The sequence below is a fragment of the Poecilia formosa genome, unplaced genomic scaffold, assembly GCF_000485575.1.
Source record: "Poecilia formosa unplaced genomic scaffold, Poecilia_formosa-5.1.2 Scaffold273, whole genome shotgun sequence".
Classification (NCBI taxonomy): domain Eukaryota; kingdom Metazoa; phylum Chordata; class Actinopteri; order Cyprinodontiformes; family Poeciliidae; genus Poecilia; species Poecilia formosa.
In genome coordinates, this window is record NW_006800212.1 from 662,629 (window position 1) to 681,737 (window position 19,109).

General features: G+C 39.1%; 1 protein-coding gene across 1 annotated transcript; it reads right to left on the bottom strand.

The window, feature by feature from the left end:
* Positions 1-422: 422 nt before the first annotated feature.
* Positions 423-19,109, bottom strand: LOC103151203 (DEP domain-containing mTOR-interacting protein-like). Its single transcript, XM_016681212.1, has 9 exons — positions 19,046-19,109; positions 18,424-18,723; positions 17,638-17,761; positions 11,354-11,532; positions 7,686-7,868; positions 6,725-6,862; positions 5,290-5,360; positions 4,914-5,018; positions 423-822 (listed from the first exon to the last, which is right to left on the bottom strand). The coding sequence occupies exons 1-9, from the start codon at positions 19,107-19,109 to the stop codon at positions 694-696; spliced, it is 1,293 nt and encodes a 430-aa protein (XP_016536698.1). The 3' UTR covers positions 423-693.

Below are 19,109 nucleotides of genomic sequence, written 5' to 3' on the forward strand. Positions count from 1 at the left end.
TATTTGTTTTCTTTTACTAATGCAAGCAGCACTTTTCCATTTTTATATCTTTTTCCAAAACATTCTCACAACTTAAAAACACCTATACATTTAACAAATGTATCCTTTAAAATGATGTTTTTCTTTAAAAAAAAAAAACAGGATAAAACTCAAACCAACAGCATGTAAAATGTGCGTCTCTCTGTTCTGTTCAGTAGAGGGCAGTGCTGAGCAGCAGGAGGAGTCTGGGGCAAAGGTCATGGAATATATTCTTGAACAGTACAAACCCATTTAGGTCTACCCTGCTTCCCTTATGATTGCTTATCTCCACATTCTGATGAAAGGCGCTGCGTCGAGTCCTGTAACATTCATTTAAAACTCTCAGAATCAGCAAACAGATTCAATTTGAGCACAAAACCAGGAATACAGTTTGGTAATTTATTTTTTCTGTTTCCCCACACTTGTGTTTGATGGGATTCTTGCTCTTTCCCTTCTGAAGGCAAAAATAAAAAATAAAAAAATAAAGAGGAACGGCCAGCAAGATGAGCCGTTTACCCAAATCAGACATCTCAGTGTCCGCTTAGATCAAACCAGATGGAATGAGAGCTTTGCTGCAGGTCGTCCACGTTTCTCTGGTGAAGAAGTTCAAAGTCCTTGTTTTATTTCCTCACTTCAGTTCGACATGTTGGTATCTTTTTTTCCTGGTAGGCCTCGTCAGACCGCCGCCTCCTCCATCACCTCCATGACGATGGTCCTGGGGCCGGTCAGGATCAGGTTGCTGACGGTCCGGTAGTCGTGGCAGAGGACGTTCAGGCCGTTCACAGACACCACAAACTGACACACCTGGAGGCGGACAGGAGAGCTGCTTCAGGCTCTTTCTAAGGTGATTTCACAGTTTTAGTTACTCTTTAAAATGAAATTATCTTTAGCAGTTGTTTTTCCTAAATAATTAATTTAGCGAGAACACATTTAGCAGTTATGAATATACATAAAACACAGTGATGCTTCAGAGATAAAATGAGAACTGGAAAAAAAGAAACAGCGGACACACTGTGTTTAAAATGTCAGTTTTCTGTCGTGCAAGAAAAATACTCTTGAAAATATTCTTGGTTTTAGTTTTCTGACTTTACTGAACACTGCATAAAGATCACAGTGGCTCTTGTAAAAATAATTAACTAATATTTCTGGTATTGCTTAATAAAAAGAGAAATAAACATCTGAAACAATTGGTTGGTGGATTTTCTTCCTCCTTAGTTGCATGTTTTTGTTCGTCTGATGGTTGTTTTGATTATACTTGAAACAGAAACAGTTTCAGATAGTTTCTGTGATTACACCAAAACACAGAGTTTTGGTGTAATCAGAGGAAGTTATTAGTTAGTGCAGCCAATAAAAAACTTCCTAAATTGACATTACATCAGAGGAATAATCTTTAATAACAGAACAACACTTTAAATCTTGTTAAACGGGTAGTAACCAGCAAAGCGTCTAACTGAGCAAACGTTTAGGCGCAGAGAGTCATTACTGTTATCAGCAGTAACGCTATAAAAGCACGACGGCCACAGCCCAAACACACTTCTTACACACATAAACCTTGAGACTCTTATCATTATTACCAAAGCTGCAACAGCGTGGCGACTGATAATAACATGACCTCATGTTTTAACCCTTTTGAACTCCTAGATGTTTAAGAACAACAATATTGTTAGATAGCAGTTAAAAAAAAAGAGATGAATGTAAAACCTTTTATTCTTATTTTGACTGCCTTGTATATAACTAAACTAGACCCTAAGCTACAATGCTGATAGTCCAAAATGTCTAAGAGACTTGTAATAAGTTAAATAGATTAGTTTGTTCTGAGGATGACATGAGGTAAACATTTCATTCCTATGAGCTTCCTCCAGATTCAGCCCGATTCAATTCTTTATTTATCCCAAAGTGGGAGTAAATGTTGCCGTAATTTATATCACCCAAGTGTCTTCAAAAAGTTGCTAGGGACTCCATGATGACATTTCCTGGACGACAACCAATCTGCCTCATTCCCTTTTGATGCTTTTTTTTTAAATCTGTCGGCTACGCATCAGAACAAACGTCTGAAAGTAAGAAAGCAAGAGAATAATTGTCCAAACATACAATGTCTGAATCCCAAAAACGATGAACAAAAAGAACAAATAACCTAGCACAGCTGCTCCAACATGAGCTGTGCAATTCTAGAAATATTGGACAATGGATGGATACCGGAGTCATGTAATTACATTTCCTTAAATGTGAGTAGATAGCTGCATCCATCTCTAGTCGTCAAAGATGGATAATATTTCCCCAAAGCTAGCCATGAGTTAAAATGTAGTCAGTGCAAAACCTCCAGTCTCAGACCACTTACCACCAAATCATAAACGTCGGTTAATGGGGAAGAAACGACCAGTACACCTGAAAAGGATACAAGTGCATGCTGGTTCAGAGGAGCTTATGGTAGCATTTCACTGTAAACTAAACAAAAACAATTTTGGTTTTTCTGATAAATCAGAGTGAAGGAAAGAAACGGCTGGGAAGAAAACGAGGTGATCAACCTCATATCTCTCTATGCATTATTAAGAAGCTTAAAAGAAACAAACAGTTTCCCTTAAGGCAATCCTCGAGGTTCTTCTTCACCGCTTCTTTCCACCAACCTGCTTAACTATCTCTGTACACATTCCTCTTGGACTCTCCCCCTGCTGCTCTTTTTCTTTCGAGCTCAGGGATTATTAGTGTTGGCAGGGGCCCAGCTGGACTCTACGGCTCGTTGTACCAAGAGAGTTAAAAATCTGTTTTACAGAGAGAAGGGAAAGCAAACCGTCCTCAACAAAACTAAACAGGCCGTAGATGCAGTGAGGCCTTGCGGAAAAAGAGATGATGCAGAAAAACAAAGAGTGTAAACAAAAATATATAAATGCTACAGTGCAAACTAACAGGAGCCCTCGGTTACTGAGAAAGGAGGGGGTTTACACCAGTTTCAGGTTTGTTTGGGCAAACGCAGCAGATTTGTGGACAGATGAAATAAAGACAAACCTACACTTACATAGAGATAGATGTGACATTCAATCTCAGGCTTTATGATGTTGCATGAAATGAAATCTAAAAAAACAAACAAAACAAAACCCAGTGTTTTCACTGAGCGGTCCAAACACAAATCTCTGCCAGCAGTGGGGATTCTGCTGAGCGCACTGGTTTCCTGGAGACCTTGAAGTGACAACAGGAATCCAGGAGAGTCTCAACAAGAGTGTTTACCAAAAATGTCAAACTGTAACTTTAACAGCCAGTCTGATCCCGCTCATTCCCACAATCCAGCTCAATAAACCCAATCTGTGTTAAACAACGTGGCTCCTACTTCGTTGCTAAAATTGTTTCAACTTGAACCGACAGCAGCAGCAATCTTGTGCAAATTTACAATCGGGACGCAGGCAACCCGTTCGGTACACACAGAAATCTCTTGTGAAACAGGCTCATTGGGGAGAAAGACAAAGATGCAAACGTTGAGATCATAATCAGGCCGTTAAACATGAGGAAAGCCTGTTAATGATTTTACAACCTGCAGCATGAGCTCGCCCTCTCCTTTGACCTCCGGCCTGAGCTGCAGGGCCATCACTTTACAAGCTCAGACGTTTCTCTCTTAAGAATCATTACACATCACTAAAGTACTCAGGTGAGATGAAACTAGAGCAACCTTCAAGGAAATGCAAGCAAATAAACCCACCGGGCTGACAAGAAACTCAACTAGTCACTGTTGATGGAGTCGCTGGAACACAGTCGTTTATATTTATACTTTATATTTCCTAATGTTTACTATAACATACTAAATTATATGTCTGCAACTGAAACTATGTGACATGTTTCCTTTCACATGGCAGAAATACTGACTTGTAGAGAATAACTATACAATCACAACGGCGCTTCCAAAACGCAGCAGTGTAGAAACACATGTGGGATTCTTTTCAGCAGCGCGGCCTCTATAACCTTCGTACAGAATATTTCCAAGGTAATAACAGCAACCAAAGAAGAACTGACAGTTTCCTCTTTCAGTGCTGCTACTAAGACTTCATCTTCAGCTCAGTTCAGCTCACATGATCTGATTTTTTTCTTTTCTTTTTTTTTTGTTCTTCTTCTCTCGTCTTGTTCCTTCATTTTTCATGTCGAGGCGTAGGTCCCCACTGAATTCCCAGAATTCTTAGCTGTGGCTCTTGTTGACATATTTGCATGCCAGCTGAGGCAGCAGAGGAAACATTACCCTGTTTACATTTCATTTTTCTCGGTTTTCCCCTTGGACGTGGCAGGTTCTTTGCTGTCCTTGCCGTCTTCCCTTTGCGGACAGAAGCCACAGAAACGGTTCCTCTTTTCTATTCCTGTCTAACGCTTCTCCTAAAACATTTACTTCTTAAAGAACATTTAAAAAGCATTCAACTGAGACACTACTGGAGATTAGTCGTTAGAAAATTATGTTTTAGTTTTCCCAAGTGAAAAAAAATGCTTTTCACTGTAGTGTGTTGGATAATAATTAGTGGATATTACAAAACGACTACCTTTATCTTTATGTGAGACAGAAATGTTTCTCAGTGATTTGAATACTTTTCTTTTAAATGCATTGAAACAATCAAATTGCTAAATGTCAGGAGACCGTCCATGTTGAAAAAATATAAATGCAGATTTCAGAGCACATTTGCTAGTTAAACCATAATGGCTAGATAGTTAATAAACAGTTTAAAAAGGCAACTTTTAAACTTTCTTAGCCAATTATACATCCACTTCTGCTTAGTGTGCAGATTCTCACCAATCTGTCCTCTGTGGTCATAGTTGAAACACATCTATCTATCTATATATCTATCTATCTAGATCTTATTTGCAGGAGGTTTGATTTTGCAGTAAATGTTGGTTCTCTGTCGGGTCTAACCCCAGCGGATGTTTACCTTCATGCCAACTGCAGCAGCCGGTCCACCAGGATCCACCGCCTGGATGTGACAGGGTTTGCTTCCTCGCACCACGAAGCCCCAGCCCACAGCATCACCCACAATCTGAGAAATCAAAACCAAAGGGGAAATCTTTAAAATACATCTGCGTGCTTCTGATCGCAAATGATTTGTCAATAATTTCAATTATCACATAAAGCAGGTAGTTAGTCATTTGCTAAATATCATCAGTGAATATTTGTCTTCTTGAGGCACACACACACACACACACACACACACACACGCACACGCACACACGCACACACACACACACACACACACACAGAGGACCAAAGTGTTACAAATGTAGAACTGCTCTCTGTTTGTGCGATCGTACAGTGAAAGTCTTCTTTATAAAAGGCCCTCCTGGTGTCAGAAGCTCCTCTGGAGACACTTGTCTTTTCACAACTGTTGAGAAAGAAACACCAAGACAAAACACATCGTTAGAGTGACAGTGAAACAAAATTATAGGCCTGAACATCATGGACATGCATGAGTGAAAACACCTTCTTGTAAACTGAACCAATGAGCGCATACACTGAAAACACAAATACAGAAATCATTCATCTGCTTAAAAACGTTTGTGTTTGTCTGCGTGTAGAAAATGGGAGAATAGGTCACATACTGACAGCCAAAGGCACGTTACTTCCTAAAAGAGTGCTGCTGTCCCCTTCTTTGACTTCCACTAATCAATACACACATCCCTATAACTTTATTTTTGAATTGCATATTAAAATATGCAATTCAAAAATATTTTGAATTGCATATTTTAATCTGAAAAGAGAGAGGAGAATGACAGGATGCCATATGTTTCAATGCATTTAGGTTATCAGATAATTTGCTTATTGCTGTAAAACAACAAACCTCTACAAATAAAAAAAAGAAGTGCAGCTGACCAACCTTTAGATCATTTTTATACAAATGAAAAAGGATAAATGAAAAAAAATTTTTTTTTACTATAATCTGACATTTCTGCCTCCCATTTAAAGACCGGCACTGTGGAGGATCTTTGATCTGTCCAACTTCATAAACGGCTATGAATACATGTGACCATGAGCTCATCTCGCTGTGATCACTGATCATCTGCTATGAATGCTTGGATTTTCTGTCTCACTTTTACATCATAAGATACAAAATAATAAATGGTTTTGTGTGGAAACGTATGACCTTTAAAGTCCAAAAGCATTGCATTTAAGATATGAGACATTTCTTGTTTATTTAAGAAGCAACAGTATTTATAAAGTAATACAGTTGTGGAGGAGTCCAATGCAGGGTCAGATTATAGTACAATTTTTCAAACCAAAGCATATGTGTATTAATGACCTAGTCAAAGTCCAGATCTAAGTTCAATTAAGTATCAGTGACAATACTGAAGAAAAAAAAAAAAAACATACAAACTGACTGAGCTTTATTGAGTAAAAGATATGAAACATTTTGGAAACAGTACGACATTTTGCTTCACTTTATGTTGTTCCGTCACACAAAATACAGAACAGTTTTTGTTGGTAAAGTGACAAATGTCAGCAAATTAAAGGGTTTATGAGTGAGAGTGGGGTAAATGTTTTCAAAAGGCAGTGTTTGTTTTTTAGCTTTATACCGGTCATAATTGAGCAATGATTGATTCTTGACAACAAAATAACCTGATAAAACCTTGTTTGCAGAAAACTGAGCTTTAGAGACCTGGATTCTCCCATTTACACATGAACAAGATGGTACATTTTATATAAATCTGAGTGAACAGTGCAGCTGGTAGTGCCTCCATGCTGACCTACCAGATTTGGGGTTGCAGAGGACCGGTGGGCTGCTGCTGAGCGTTGGGCTGCTGCTGTAATAGCCGCTGCTGCCACAGCTGCTGCTCATGCTGCTTCGTCGAACTCCAACCGCGACCTTGATCTCCTTAGTGGGACTCACTAACGCACAATTAAAAAGTCAAGAGGTGAAAAATGCAACTACATCACCTTGCCTGTGACGTGCAGAAACATGAAAAAATTGTTCAAATTTAACTTTTATAAAGTAGGAATTAAACAAAAAATGACAATTGGTATTGTAATATAAAATGTAGAAATCACGGAAACTTTGTTTCTTAAAACAAGCTACCTTACTCCGTTTTGTTTTTTTGTTGTTTTTTTTTTTTTAAATAAAACACCAAAAATATTTTCCATCTAAAATTTCTTTGAGATGACAATAATACACCGAATCCAAAGCTGCTAGAAAAGGCCTTGACACCTTCAAACATTTGCAAAATTTGTTGTGGTTATAAAAACGGGAGAACTTGTTAGACACAGACCAGCTTATACTGCAATAGAGGGAGGAATCAAATTAGAAAATCCCAAGAAACGGCCTCTGAGGTCATGATGGGAGGCCAGTGACTGTGTGACTCTGCATAGCAACACAATCAGGACTCCTCCTCTGTTATCTTTCTAAACCATGGACACCAGTATTACCGAGTGGGAGTGTGCCTCTGTTCTGGTATATGAGTCAACAGGAGATAAGGCAAATTAGGTAAATATGTCACTGTTTACAACAGAATGATAGGGGTCATCGCCAACCTTTACAGCTAGATTGTTGTCTTGATATGGACACAAAAACATCTCCGCAGTTAAAATTATATGAATTTACAGCTTCCCAGAAAATGTGATGACATCTTCAATTGTCCACATATCCTCTCACAGGAGAGGTAAACCGGGTGTGCGTCAGGCTTGGCTGGCATTAGTTCTGCGGCTCACTGGGTACCTGAGAGGAAGCTGGTGTTGCCTCCGTCCGACTGCTGCTTGCGGAGGCAGAAGGGGCTGTCGTGGCTCTCGGGGATGCCGCGGCCGCGTTCGTGGAGAAGTTCGATCAGCCGCCGCCGTCGCCGGAAGTTCATCCGGAACTGGTAGAGGAGCGGCCCGTCCACAAAGTGGTGCTTGTTCGTGACTGAAGCAAAGAAAAAGAGGAAAATGAATTTGTTTTTCACACAACATGTAAAAACAAGCAAAAAAAAAAAAAGAGTAAATTCATGAAGTGTGTGGCCTTCCTTTGACGCTTATGTTAAAAAACCCCCAGAAAAATATGATAAACATATTTTATTAGTCTGCTACCTAAGATGATCAGATAAGACCAGTTATCATTTGACACAGTTCAAGCAGTTAAACCACAGCTGCAAAGTACAACCAACGCAAACTTATGAAACCAAAACAGGAAACAAAACATTAAAAACAGAGAGCTGCTCAGGGACTTGAACACTGCTGCTGCCGAGTCTCATCTTTTTATGCTAATAATGAAAACATTTCCAGCTAATTCAGTACAGTTTCTGTAAAGAGTTAGACACGCAGTTTAAGGTTGGTGGTGTTGAATTTTGATTTATATTCTACCGTGTTATTGACTTGGACATTTCATGACATTCTTGTTCAGTCATGTTCCTGCATTTTCACAGATTTATCCTGTTTTCCACTTTGCTTCTTGGTAATGTTTTCATGGTTTCTGCGTCACGTATCATTAACGCCTATATGTACCGTACTCTGGTAGTACAGAGAAATTTGTTCTTAGACACAAAGTTCTTTCTGTCCAGAACATTTCATACTTCACAAGAACTTTATTATCTCCTTATTAACCTAAGCATACTCATTAACAAGAGGAAAGCAGATTGTTCTCTGCAATGTCAGCAGTCCTGTAATGTGTTTCCTTCAATTAATTAATTCAAATCCACTATTCAGACTACTTCATTATGTTAGGAAGTACTCTTTATGTGCAGCAGAAGAACTCTCCGTGATCCTATAGAGATCATCTACGCCTGATATTTAATATTGTGGTTTTAGTTTGGTCTTCATGGGGCTGAGATTGCACGGACCCGTGCCTCTCAGAGTGCGTTAGCATGTTTGTGCTGTGTCGCCACATTCTTCTGCCCTCCAGACACTCAGCTCTGCTAAGGAGCTGGAGGACAGGAAGTGAGTCACAGAAGAGGGAACAAATGGAGAAAAAGAAGGAGCAGAAATAACTTTTTCACATGATGCAGCATCGGCCCGTTGTGTGGCCCGGGCTATGCAGGCAGCCCGAATGCCCATAGGAAATGCACCATTTTTTTTTTTCCTTTATCAAATCAGTTCCATTTTTAGATACCTAATAATGTATGAAAGAGCACAGCATTTGGCATACAGACAAGGAGAAATTAAATTATAAGTGGATAGTAATCTCTAAACATCAGCCAACGGCGCCTTCTAAATATTTAGAATTTAAATACAAAATTTTTTATTAATCTCAAAGAAAAATAAATGTTGTTGTATCTCATATCATTGAAGGTTCTTCAAAGAGTTGCTGTGTATAGTGATGGCTGTAGGCAGGAAGGATCTCCTGTAGCGGTCTGTATTACAACGGCTCTGAAGAAGCTTCTGACTTAAAGGACAGTTCGTTTTTCTATGACAGTCTCAGTAAGAAGATGGTCAGGGTTGTCAATGATTTTCTTGATTTTATGAAGAATTCTCCTTTGCATCGTCATCTCCAGAGGCTCCACACAGTACTTCCCAGAACAGAACCAGAACAGATCCAGCCTCCTTTATCAGGCTGCTGAGCTTTTTTAAGTCTGTGGCTCTGATGCTGCTGCCCCAACAGATGACGGTAGAAGAGACGACGCTCTCAGCAACAGACTTATAGAAGATCTGCAGCGTCTTGTTGCAAACCTTGAATGAGTCTAAAATGGACAGAGCAAAAAGTAATGGCGAGAGTACAGGGCCCTGTGGGGCTCCTGTGCTGCTGACCACCTAGTTCCTTCAGTCTCACAAACTATGTTCTGTACGGAAGAGTGCTGCATACTGTGCACATCTGAAGCAAAAACTGGCTACAATTTATTCTTCAGCCCTTAAGAGAGCTGAAGTAGAGGAGTGTGATATGTTCTACTTCTGTATTTGTCAGAAGATTCATTTGAAAAGGAAAAAAAAACAGCACAGTATAGACACAGTATAGACTTTCAACATGAGAGAAAAATCACTGAGAGAAATGGGAGAAGAAAAGAAAATACATTTTAATCCAATCTTCCAATCAACAGTTATGTTCCCTGTTGTAACACAGTGTCTGATCTGATTAGATGCCATTTCCAAATCAAACTGTCTTTCATTTGATGAAATTGTTTGACAGAATGTGAAACATGAATGCTCTCACACAAACTGCACAAAAGGAATTTAAACCAGCTGGTGGACGAACAAGCTCTCAGCCACAGAAGCCACTGAAGAACTTTGGAAACTTTGCTCTCGAATCTAACAGAGACAGAAAGCCTAAAGGCCCACTGGCACACTTTGGGGAAAAATGTTAAAACAGCAAAGTGTCTATTATACCAGTAAACAGGCTGATCCACAGGCAGGTGAGGATGACTATAAACCAGAGAACAAATTTAAACGTGATCTTGGCTAATGTGAGATAAAATATGAGTCAGTGTCGACTAAGATGAGCAGAAGCGAAGTTTAGGAGAAGTTTCCATATTTCAAACTTTCAGATACCACCTAAAGACCTTAGTAACCTATTTTTTTTTATCTTCAGGTGTGATATTTTAATAAAATATAGAAAATAAACCTGTTAAAACCTTGCTATGAACAATGAATTTGTTCAAATAAGACAGACTGCCAAAGCTTTACATGCCAACAAGGTATTTTTCACAATAGTGATTAAATGAAAGTTTTTAAGAGTTGGTGATCCAGCATCTATAACAGTAACCAGTATCCAAGGGGGAAAAACATAGACTTTTAACCCCAGAGGTGAAGCTCTTACAGCCAGATGAAAAAGAAGACATTCCTCTTCCCAAAAAAACCCACCTTGCATTCAATTTGAACCAGAAATCACTAAGTTAAGTATTGAAAACCCAAAAAGTGGTAGATGAAACTCAATACACTTTAACACATACTAAACGTTTTCTATCAGGTAGAGACCAGTGTTGTGTAGTTGCTAATCATCGCTGTTTGGGAGTGGCCGAGTTTCTGCTGGTTTATCACTGCGGCCCAGTCTCATGCAACCATTTCCTTAAAGGAGCGGTATTATGAGCCTGGAATTTTTTTCCAGGCACATAGTGTCCTTTTATAGTACAATCAAGTAACTACGTTATCTCCAGTTATTATAAAAATGTATATATAAAACATGACTTAATTTTGCAATTTGATGCCTTGAAACTGGCGTCTGTCTCTTTAAGAAGCTCCTGCTGTTTCCTTCACACCGCCTTAAGAACGTCATGTGAGACCAAGAATTTAGGCACCGCTGAATGTCCGCCATGAGAGAAGTACAAATTAAAGGATTTTTCAAATGCACATTAAAGGAATCGAATCAACGCTCTGGATATGTTTTATGATGAGGAAATAAAATTATAACATGGCCTACAGCTCAAACAAGTTGATTTCACATAATAAGATCATGTCAGGGTGAACATTACTTCTCCTCCTCACCATGCTGAATGATGCCATGTTCAAGCAGCCTCCGTCCCAGCTGCTCGGCCTCCTCTCTGGTGGGCATCTCCGCCTCCTGCAGCAGCCAGTCGATGAACTCTGAAGCAACCAGGGCGCGCTCAAATGCCATCCCTTCTTCTTCTCTGGTTTGTATCAGGTTGTTCTCAGTGTTCATCAGCCTGTATTAGGAAAAAACAGATAAAACCATGGCAAACTGTGAAATAACTAGGAAATACATCCACCAACCATAATGGCTACAATGCTATTATTACCAAGTTTTATTTCCATAGCAGAATATTAAGAGAATTAAGAAGGTTTATTTAAACTCAACTAAACCAAGATAAGAAAAAATAAGCTAAGATGAAGTGCCTAAGAAGAAAAGTAAAACTAAGTTAAAAGTATAACAAGCTAAGCTAAAGGAAAATAAAAAAAAAAACTTAGGATAATGCAGTGCTAAAGATAGGCTAAGCTAAATTAAGACTAAATATGCCAAAATACACAAAACTAGAGAAAAATACAGCAATTTAGGATAATCCAAGATGTAAGCCAAATAAAATAAATTAGGTCATGTTAAGGTAAGATAAGAAAAGAAAAGTTAAATTACAGGAGGGAAAACTAATTAAAAATGTACTAAAATAAACAACATTAAATTTAACTAAACAATCAAAGAAAAGGCTAAGAAGAATAAGGGGGAAATAAGCTAAACAGAAGTAAAATAAGCCAAAATTACCTAAGCCAAGCTAAAAGAAGCTAAAACTTAGCTAAACCAGATAAAAACGATAAAGACTTGAAGAATTAAGATAAACTAAACTAAATTTGGTTAAACTGAGACACATCAAGTCTCATTATAACAAGAAAAAAGAAGTTCAGTAAGCAAAGATTAAGAAAAACTCAGCTTAGCTAAAAGAACCTAAAATATAATTCATTTGCTTTCTAGAACCTCTGGATTCAAAACTATCCCTTCCCACGTTGTAGCGTTCATGGTTCAAGGAGAGCCAGAGGCTTTCCCACCTCAGCAGGGACACAGACAGGTTTCAGCTGAAATGCATGATAACAATCACTCCACTGCTCCGAGGGCTAAAAACCACACTTCTGTCATAACCTTCAAGAAACATGACTGGACAAAAAAAGGGTGAAGGCGATGCTAAAACTTATACACCTGCTAAATTAAAAAGGACTTTAGCAGTTGGTATAAAACACTTGCTCAAAAATAAATAAAAATACAATTTAAACATTTTCCTGCTGGTGTGTACTTTAGATAATTACCAACTTACTTTTGTAAGTCAATTAAATCAGCTTGAAGTAGAAGTGTGTGTTCTGAGTTGAACTGTGTGACACACGGAGAACTAAAAATAAAGTGACACACACACACCTATGAAGACCAGAATGTCTGAATCTTTTCTCCTGCTGCTGTTTAGCAAGTACACCCATAAACTAATCATCTACCTGCTTAAATTATATAAGACATGCAAGTCATTGCAGACACATTGCGCTTTCGTTGCATCATTTGCACGTGTCAAAACATGTCCTAGTGAGAAACTGTAGCATTAAACTTTCTGCCTCTCTGCCTCTCTGCCTGTTGGCTATTATTTGCAGAGTCAAAGTAAATTTCTGCAACCGGTTTTAGCTCCTAAATATTAATTGCTGGATAAACATGTATACACCTGCTCTGGCTGCAGGGAACAAAAAGCCCCCAGCAACTAGTGACCAGTTAAGAGAGGTCCAGCAGACTAGAATAACCAGTGCTTTCTGCCTGTGTGACGACTGAACAGGTAAAGTGTAAAAGACATTGCATGTTTCACAGCCGGAGATGAAAAGCAACAAACACAGAGCCAACACATGACCGAACAAAAGAAATTAAAGTGAACTTTGAATGAGTTTGCCAACTTTCCATTTCCTGTTCTCAAAATTGAGTGATTTATCTGCCGTTTGTCGGGGCATTTAAGAGAAGTAGTAGCAATTTTTTATAACCCAGCAGAAAATATTTTTATTTTCCACAAGACAGATGGTCGCGGGTATGGGGGCATTTTGCACTAATCAGTAAATGCAGAAGGCTAGTTTAACTTGGGAAAAGGACTTAAATTTAGACAAAGGAGACCAGCTTCTGTGTTGTTGGTTAGGCAGAGTGGGATCCTAATGAATCCAATTTGAACCAAATGAAACCGTACTCAGGTGCATTAACAAGCCTTCATTCTGCAAAAAGCTTCAAATTACCACAGGCACTTTATTCTGTCCTCTTAGTTTGGCTCGATCCACTGTGTAATGACAGTTCAGAGAAAGCCAGAGGCCCTGATGACGACGACAGACCAATGCCCTCATTACACATCGCCCGGGGACACAATTTATCTGCCAGATTTGGACCAGAGCTGCGAAAATAAAGTAGAGCTGGAAGCATTCAGGGATTAACATGTGGAGTGAAATTAGTACTTTTAAACTCAATGCAACAAAGATTGTTTTTCCCAAAGTCAAAACACAAATGTCGATTCATTATTACCATGGAACTTGAAAGATTGAATGCTGTTTGATCCACATCAACCTTTAAACTCAACAGACTGTTATGCTAGCTCAAATGCATTAGCTCAAAGTACTGCACTTTGTACTTAAATAGAAACTTAAGCAATGCAATGCATTATTCATCTCCTGAGACCTTAAATATTGTGCAAATACTGTGTTTGAACGGAAAACGATAACAGAAAATGGGACACTTGGGCAACTCTGGCCTGCAGACGCTCTTAGCTATTCATTCGCTCACTCCAACGCATGACGACGACTACAGCCATGCAAAAACTTTCAACAATGTCGGTGTCATGTTCAGGGTCACTGAGTGGGCGAGTGAGAGCTTTTAAAAGTTAAATATAAGGAGAAGGTCTCTTTAAGGGCTTGGTGGTAGAAGCAAATTCTTAACATACCTGATTTTGATGCAGAATTTAATTGGACTAAATCAAGTTCTTTCTCTGAATAAATGTTTTTTTTTGTTTGTTTTTTTTTTGTTTTTAAAGCTCAATTTACAAGATTTCCACCTTAAAAGCAAATACTTACACAGCCTCAATACAAAGTACAGACTGACTTGTAAAAACCAAGAAACAGAAAACTTGGATTGATTAATGAAAGTTACAGTTATGTCTTTAAATCAGATATATCTATTTTAATTAGGTTTTACTGTTAGATGTTGAGGAAAGGTTGAGTCAAAGCAGTTATGTATGGAGCTATGTTTCTTTGTTTCTCATTTTCTCCTATTGAACGTCTTTTGTTCTTACAAAGTTTAGTCCAACTTGCAACCTTCCACTGTCCCGTACCACGCCACAAAACGCTTCTATTTACAGGAAGAGATCCAGATAAAGCTGCCAAACTAACCAAATTTGTGCAAACTTGACCCTTTTAAGAATAACTGAATTACGAAATGCTTGATTATGTTCTACAAATATGTTCACAGAACTTTGACTCTTTCTATACTTTTAGGATGTAGTTTCTACCCATGATAATCAGTCATTTTAAGAACAAACAGCCTCCATTTGCAGTGGAAAATATATGCAACCATCAGTGGAGCATGTCAGTGAGTGTGGTTCACCGAGGTTAGAAAAGACTCTGACTAAATTGCAGCTTAAGGAATGTTTTTTTTTTTTTTCTGATGTCGTTTTTAGCCTTCACAACCAACAAACGACAATCCTCGCTATGGCAAATTATCTTAGCAGTGCTGTTCAAGTAAAGTGGACACGTGTGGATCTTCGTAAGTGACGAAACGGTTGCTTCATGATCACACGTGGCCAAAATGTGGCATGCAAGGCTGGACACATTTATTTTGTCACCACGTTACATAACATGGATGTCCATACCAAAAACAGAAAAAAAGGAAAGAAAAAAAGGACCCAAAGATATAAGGAAGAACGAAACCAGTGTGTTGAGAAAAAATACTCATAGTCCTCCCCACAAGATTTAGAAACTGCTGGCTGTCCAAACCAGATCTGTCTGCTGCCTGTGTTTGGAGTCTATTTATGTTGTTTTGATATTTGACAGAATAAGAAATAAATGCATTTATGAGGACGACTGTTTTTGTTCCAGTGAGAAAGCGTCATGGAAATGGTACGAAACATAGCAAACTGTATGCTCACGTACATTGCATGCAGCAGGGTTTTTGCAGCTGCAGAAAAATTTCAATGCCGTCTTACTAAAAAAACCGAAGCAGCTCACAGGATTAAAATGGGTGTCAAACAGGACTGAATCACCGTGTTCGTGTGTTTCGTTGATCTCGTTGCTCTCGTTGCTCTCGTTGCTCTCGTTTGGTTTGTTGTTATAATAAATGAAATGATTCTGATCTGTTTACATAAACAAACAAAAGCTTGACTTGTGAAAAAGAAAAAACTAAACTTTCCACAGGAAAAAAAAAAACTAAGTGGTTCATTCAAGCTGCAAGAAGTCAAGCGAGAGCAAGACTTCATGAGGCTTTGCTGTATGTTTGACATGTTGGCAGTCTTCTTCAAGATCTCAGAGTCAAAATAGAGCTCTGCTTTCTCCTGGGAAAACAGTGAGAGACAACTGCAAACAACAGGAAGTAGGAAAACCCACATCACCTAAATGACAAGCAAGTGTACAAACTGAAAGCTTTTTCTCCATGTCTACCAATGCTTTAATTGTAGCCTTAGAGTAAATTGAGTTACCAAACAAGCGTGTAAATGAGTGCGAGAGTGGTGCGCTGCACCATGGCAATTGCATAAACATGTAGCTTTAAGAGCGGACTTGACAGCTGTGTCCTCTTCCACTATTTCATTCTCTTACGCAATAGTGGAGTGTATGGGTGTGAACATGTGTGTGCGTATTCCCAGAGACGCTAAAATAATAATAATAATAAAAAACAGGTCTGTGATTAAAAGTGTGTGCCACTTCAGCTAGAGGCACAAAAACACAGCTTGCTTGTATTCCTGAGCACGAATGCGCTCGCAGCGATTTCCAAAATCAAAGATGTGCAGTAGATACAAAGTTGATGACAAGCAGAGTCGTCCGTGTTTACGGTGTTCTGTAAACAAAGCTCTTGCACGGACAAAACCAGTGCATCATCGCTCGGTAAAGATGCATCCAGTCATTTCTGCCGCCCCCCCTCCCCCCCAACACTCCTTTCACTCTCCCCAAATTTGCAGGCTTTTATCTCGGCCAAGCTGAACTCTGTGTCCTAATTTAATGAAAACCATTTACAACGAAACTAATTCTCAGAAAAACATGAATGATGCTTTTTCTTCCTGATGTAGTCAATCAGCAGAGCATCAACAACAGTAGGGTAGATGAACAAAAGAGGAAAAAAAACAAAAAACGGGAGCGGTATGAGTGGAGTGGTCATTCACTATTCATCAGGCCATCTTCAAGGAGAAAAAACTCTTACATCCTGTAGCTCAACATTTGATGTTTTAATAAGAAATGTCTGAGTACAAGTCCAAGTATCACACTGGGGAAACAATCACAATATCTTTTAAGTGACAACTTTAGGGAGTCACAAAATGTAACTCTTGGCTGTTTCCTCTACTGTCTGTGATATATACTTACATTTCTCTAAATTAAAAAAATTACAGTTTATTTGTTTTGCAAATCATCTTTTCAGCTTTTTAAAATATGAAAGACGTTCCCAATGAGAGGAAGACTGTAATGGCTGCTTCAGTTTCCTGTTTGTCTGGGTCATTTAGCTTAGCTTAGATTCAAAAGCTCTTTATGTAGGAGAAAGCTGTGCAGAAAGCAGCAGAAACACGAACCATAAGTTTAGCAACCTTCAAAGCAAAGTCTTTGAAGCACACAAACAAGTTTTTGCTTCACACAATTAACATTTTGTTTGCTGATCTCATCCAGGCTGGTACCTGTTACAACACCTGACCAAGACTGAAAGTGTTGAATATTGATTGCTGATAATCAGATGATGCAAAATTTCGATCTTGGTTCTACCACGTCAGTCACCCGTATTTATGCAATCACTGATAGGAAATTGTTTGTTAAATATTTCCTGTTTGAGTAAATAAAAACTCAGACAAATTGGATCATTCCCCCTGTTTTCAATCTTTAAATTAGTCTGAGTTCCGAAAAGCTCACTTACTGCATACTATGAGGCAGCTATTGATTGTTTTTTCCCTAAACTCTGTCAATAACTAAAATAACAGTGTGTTTTCTCATCAAATGCAGTACCATTTCAGGTGAAATGCATGCTAAACAGACTAAAGCCATGTGTAGAGTATCCCTTCGTTTTATCATTTAACAGCACCAGACACGGTTGCATTAGCATGTGCACGTGTTCTCATGTGTGTCCATACTTTTCATATAGCCTCTGTCCCCTCATGAAGACCTTGGCTTCGCTGTCCAATGGGAATGTGCCGTCGTCCTTTCTGAAGCGGTACAAGAGCTTCATGTCTTTGAACTCCCGGTGCTCATCACACACTGAAAGCACACAAAGGGGAAAAAAAATTTAAGTTAGAGTCTGAACATCTTACTGGCAAAAAACTTAAGAAGTAGAGTAGAGTAGTAGAGTCTGTAAGTAGAGTCTGAATCACAGCATCTCTGTGATTCAGGAGTAGGGGAAGAACAAGGCAGCTGTAGTTGGACTGAAGAGGTTACTGTTCTGGTCTGTCTTGGTGAAGATGGATCTGAGCCAGACAATCTTGACTTACAAGTCAGTCAACATTCAGATCCTCACCTATGCTCAAAAGATATCGATCAGGACCTAAAAATAATATATATGTATTGAGATAACCCAATATACGTCAGAGAGCCAGTAGGTAGGTAGATACCTGCATAACTCCATGATGCTCATGCAAGATGACTTTGTGTGATCACTTCTAAAAACATTTCCTAAAAGGTTGATATAAAACTGTTCTGTTCCTGTCCGTCTCTGTAGTTTAGTCAAATGTAAAGCAGATAGAGGAGCCACTGCTTTTAAGCCAAGTTGACTGAGAAAACATGGAGAATCATCCATTAGGACACACTGCTTGTTCCCAGAAAATGTCAAGTGAGGCCCTCACTGTGAAAAGACACACTAGCCATTAACACCCAACATTAACTCGCCCAACCTTTCTCTGGGATGCAAAACATTTTAGCCTCACCGTGGTGAACAATGCTCTGGTCCAAGAGTTTCTGCATGATCTTAATGGCCGTGTCCCGGTCTGAGGCTTCCTTATGTTCGATTAGCCAATCGATGAGCTCCTTGGCGACAAAGCAGTTCGGGTAGGTTCGGAGGTGGTGCCTCCGGTCCTTGATCACCTTCCCCTCATGGAGCCGCAGCCTGGAGACAAACGAGCAGCAGAGGAAATGTGATTGACGCTCGATTCCTAGAAAGTAAGACAAGAATCTTTCCGCTCTATTTTTAACAGTTGGTAATTTATGATTTTGTTCTGACAGGCAGTTAAATCATGAGCTGGAGAACCTTATCTCTGATCTCTGGACATCATTACATTTCCTGTTTGGGTTGAGCAGCATTATGGTCACTAAATCCAACATCTCTATCAGAGCAAACAGAGAGTTAGTTGAAGAATAACCTGAACTCTAAAACCGTCATAACATTTGGCAGAGCACGTGTCTTTTCTGGGCTCAAGGTGGACGTATGGAGCTGAAACACAGTTTTCAGGGAACTACAATGCATTTGTTTCAATATTAAAAAATCATGACCTCATCATGCTTCAGCAGCTGCCCTAGATTCCTGTTTCCCACCATCTCCGTGTCCTCTACCTGAACTGGAGTGTTGTGAATCGGCTTTAGCCAGGCTTCCTGCAGCTTGCTCGATCCTCACCAT